The 3,240-nt window shown below is 36.9% G+C and overlaps 1 protein-coding gene across 1 annotated transcript; it reads left to right on the top strand.

Annotated features, from left to right (window-relative positions):
- The first annotated feature begins 751 nt into the window (after window positions 1-751).
- On the top strand, window positions 752-2,969 carry LOC113775285 (WAT1-related protein At5g07050). Its single transcript, XM_027320096.1, has 6 exons — window positions 752-1,072; window positions 1,160-1,222; window positions 1,379-1,495; window positions 1,598-2,006; window positions 2,125-2,276; window positions 2,381-2,969. The coding sequence occupies exons 1-6, from the start codon at window positions 870-872 to the stop codon at window positions 2,655-2,657; spliced, it is 1,221 nt and encodes a 406-aa protein (XP_027175897.1). The 5' UTR covers window positions 752-869; the 3' UTR covers window positions 2,658-2,969.
- Window positions 2,970-3,240: the final 271 nt, after the last annotated feature.

Genomic DNA, 3,240 nt, shown 5'->3' with positions numbered 1-3,240 from the left:
ATTGCTGCCACGTAGAACCCACATGAGCCGTTTATGGATATGTACTCAACATATCAGAATATTCAATTTAGACGCAGGGTATCACGATATTAGCTCTCACGTGCGAGAGGCAGTGGGAGATTTTGACGCTCACAAATTGAGTTGTTGTCCAATTTAAATTTAAATCGATTGTGTAATTTTGATAACATTTGATGTAAATAGATGTAAAATTTAAGTTTGAAACTTATATAATTATGTGTGCAAAAATCACTATTATATTAAAATTATACGATTTTACATTCTATATTATAGATTCAAGCAATCGATTTGAATTGAAACTTACGTGCTTCGAATCCAATTTGATTCGAGCTTTTATGATTGTGAGTGCTAATTACACCGTACATTATCAGCAAAAATAAAAAAAAATGAAGATATTAAGCCAACAATTTAATCAAGACAACAAATTTAGATATTTAAGAAAATAACGTATAAAAATATAAAGAATTTATTTTACTTATTAACAATAATATATTACATGAGTAATCTCATCTATCCAATTTCAAATACGTCTCATTTGGACCACCTATTGTGTAGTGCAATCGTTGTAGCAAATTGCAATTGCTGAGAGTTCCTCTCGTCAGATTCTCCACACGCATCTTTTTCACCGTTAAAAAACTTCATAACCATTTGGATTTTGGATAGTGGTCCTCGTCACGGGCGCTTATAAATATGCAGCTTCTCTGACGTTCACTCCTTAGGAAAAACACAGAGTTCTTCAAGTGTTTTCCTCTCTTTCTAACTCCTCATACCAAGTAGTAACTCTCTTTTCTTCCCTGCTTCTTAGCTATACTCTACCATCTCTAGACCTCTAATTTTAAGCAAGAAACAAAATGGAGGGAAAAGGATGTCTTGGCAATTTTTTCCACAGTGCAAAGCCTTACTTTGCCATGATTTGCTTGCAATTTGGTTACGCTGGCATGAACATTATCACAAAAGTGTCCCTTAATAGAGGGATGAGCCATTATGTCCTTGTGGTTTATAGACATGCTTTTGCCACTGCTGCGATTGCTCCCTTTGCGATTTTCCTTGAGAGGTATTCATCAAATTCCTTGTGGCACTTTTGAGGTCTTGAGATCTCAATAAGAAGCTAACGATGGTTACCCTTTCTTGATTATTGCAGGAAAGTGAGGCCAAAGATTACATTTCCAATTTTCATGCAGATTTTTGTTCTAGGACTTCTTGGGTGAGTAAGATTTCAAGAACATAATTAAAACTTAAACACACATTTGGTTAGCTTGTAAAATTACACGTTAACAAGATTGCTTGATACGTGTCATAGTTTTTACTTTCTAAGTAACCATTTGAAAAATCCAAAATAACTTAGTTCGGGATTTGGCAGGCCGGTGATTGATCAGAACTTCTACTATGCTGGGCTCAAATTTACATCTCCAACTTTCTCATGCGCCATGAGTAACATGCTCCCTGCAATGACTTTCGTCATGGCTGTCCTCTGCAGGTATCTAAACACATTATACTTCTGCTTTTTTTCTCGTATTTTTTTTTCTTGAATTAGCATGTTATGAAAAGGGATCGTTCTAATCCGGTATTGGTATAATAGGATGGAGAAAGTTCACATAAAGAAGATCAGATGCCAAGCAAAGGTGATAGGAACTGTAGTCACTGTTGCTGGAGCCATGTTGATGACATTGTACAAAGGTCACGTCATCAATCTGGTTTGGTCAGGGCATGTCCAGCCTCATTATTCTTCCGCACCAGCAGCTGCTGCAACCTCTGATAAAGACTGGATTAAGGGCTCCATTCTCCTGATTCTTGCCACCCTTGCCTGGGCTTCTTTCTTCATCCTTCAGGCCTTTACAATGAAAAGATACACTGCTCCACTGTCCCTTACATCGCTTGTGTGCTTCATGGGAACTTTACAATCTATTGCTGTCACATTTGTGATGGAGCACAAGGCCTCTGTCTGGACAATTGGTTGGGACATAAACCTTCTAGCTGCTGCTTATGCTGTAAGTATCTCACTTTCATCTTTCCAAGTAGTACCATAGTAGGCCAATCTGCCCTCTACCAGTTACTTTTGGATAGTGTCAAAGACTAAAAGGATGCTCTTTTTTTTCGCTATCGCAGGGTATTGTTTCGTCAAGCATTGCATACTATGTTCAAGGCCTAGTGATGGAAAAAAGAGGGCCAGTCTTTGTGACTGCTTTTAGTCCATTGATGATGATAATCGTCGCAATCATGGGCTCCTTCATTTTGGCTGAGAAGATATACGTTGGAGGGTAATAACTTATAACCTAAATTCACAAACATTATATGCTAAAACTATTTCAATTTGAAAGAGCTAAGCTAACTTTTTTTTTTTTTTATGCCTGTCCTGTTTCAGTGTTCTTGGGGCAATTTTAATTGTGTTTGGACTTTACTCTGTTCTGTGGGGAAAATACAAGGAATACCAAGAGAAAGTAGCAGATATTATTCCTGAACCAGTCAAGGGAGGTGCAGGAAATAATAGCCAAAGTGTACTGGCCATAGATGATGATATTGAAGCCAACATTGTGGAAATGCAGAAAGCTGAAATCAACAAATCCGCTGCCCCTGCCATAGCCATTAGTGCTCCTGTGCCTCAGCCTCCCATGATAGCTCTGGAAGCACCAAAGGTCTAAACAAGAATGAAGAAGGAAGCTGAAGAGAAAAGGAAGATGAAATAGTACGGGAGAGGGTGAGGGATAATAGAGAGAATAGAGAAGCTAAGAACTTGGCGATGGAAGAGAAGAACAGCTGGGCATTTTTGGTCCTTTCAGTCTTAACTCTGGTTTCTTTTTTTTTTTTTTTTTTTTTTGCCCTTCTGGTATTTGCTCTGTTTCTGTACCTCTTTTTCTTTCTTTTTTGCTTCTTCGAGAAAAAGGAGGTTGTAACTTTCATGTAAGCTGATATGTTGTAAGAAAATTTGAAGAAATCAAAAGAAGTTTTTGCAATAGTGATTCTGATAAACTTCTGTTTTCCTAACAGCTTTATAATTCATTTTATTTCAGACGTTAATCAACAAGTAAATTAGCTAATTATAATTCTTGCCACGGAAATTCTGCAATAAAATGTCTGTCTTTGAACATCATCTAATCGATGCTTTTTAGTTTTTGACTAACTTTTCTTTCCAGTTAGCGGTTAGATAGAACACCAAAGTCTTCAAAACACCAAAAAAAAAAAAAAAAAAGTTCCACGTACTGATTTTGTTTCCAATACCACTAT

This window comes from Coffea eugenioides, chromosome 6, assembly GCF_003713205.1.
Source record: "Coffea eugenioides isolate CCC68of chromosome 6, Ceug_1.0, whole genome shotgun sequence".
NCBI classification, from domain to species: domain Eukaryota; kingdom Viridiplantae; phylum Streptophyta; class Magnoliopsida; order Gentianales; family Rubiaceae; genus Coffea; species Coffea eugenioides.
Note: the sequence above shows the minus strand (reverse complement) of the source record. Positions and strands in the feature narration are given on the sequence as shown.

Excerpts from the sequence above, each read along its gene's own strand:
- LOC113775285 (XM_027320096.1), top strand. The coding sequence starts at position 870 with ATGGAGGGAAAAGGATGTCTTGGCAATTTTTTCCACAGTGCAAAGCCT. Across the intron at positions 1,223-1,378 it reads TTTGTTCTAGGACTTCTTGG|GCCGGTGATTGATCAGAACT; the intron begins GTGAGTAAGATT and ends GGGATTTGGCAG. Across the intron at positions 1,496-1,597 it reads GTCATGGCTGTCCTCTGCAG|GATGGAGAAAGTTCACATAA; the intron begins GTATCTAAACAC and ends TTGGTATAATAG.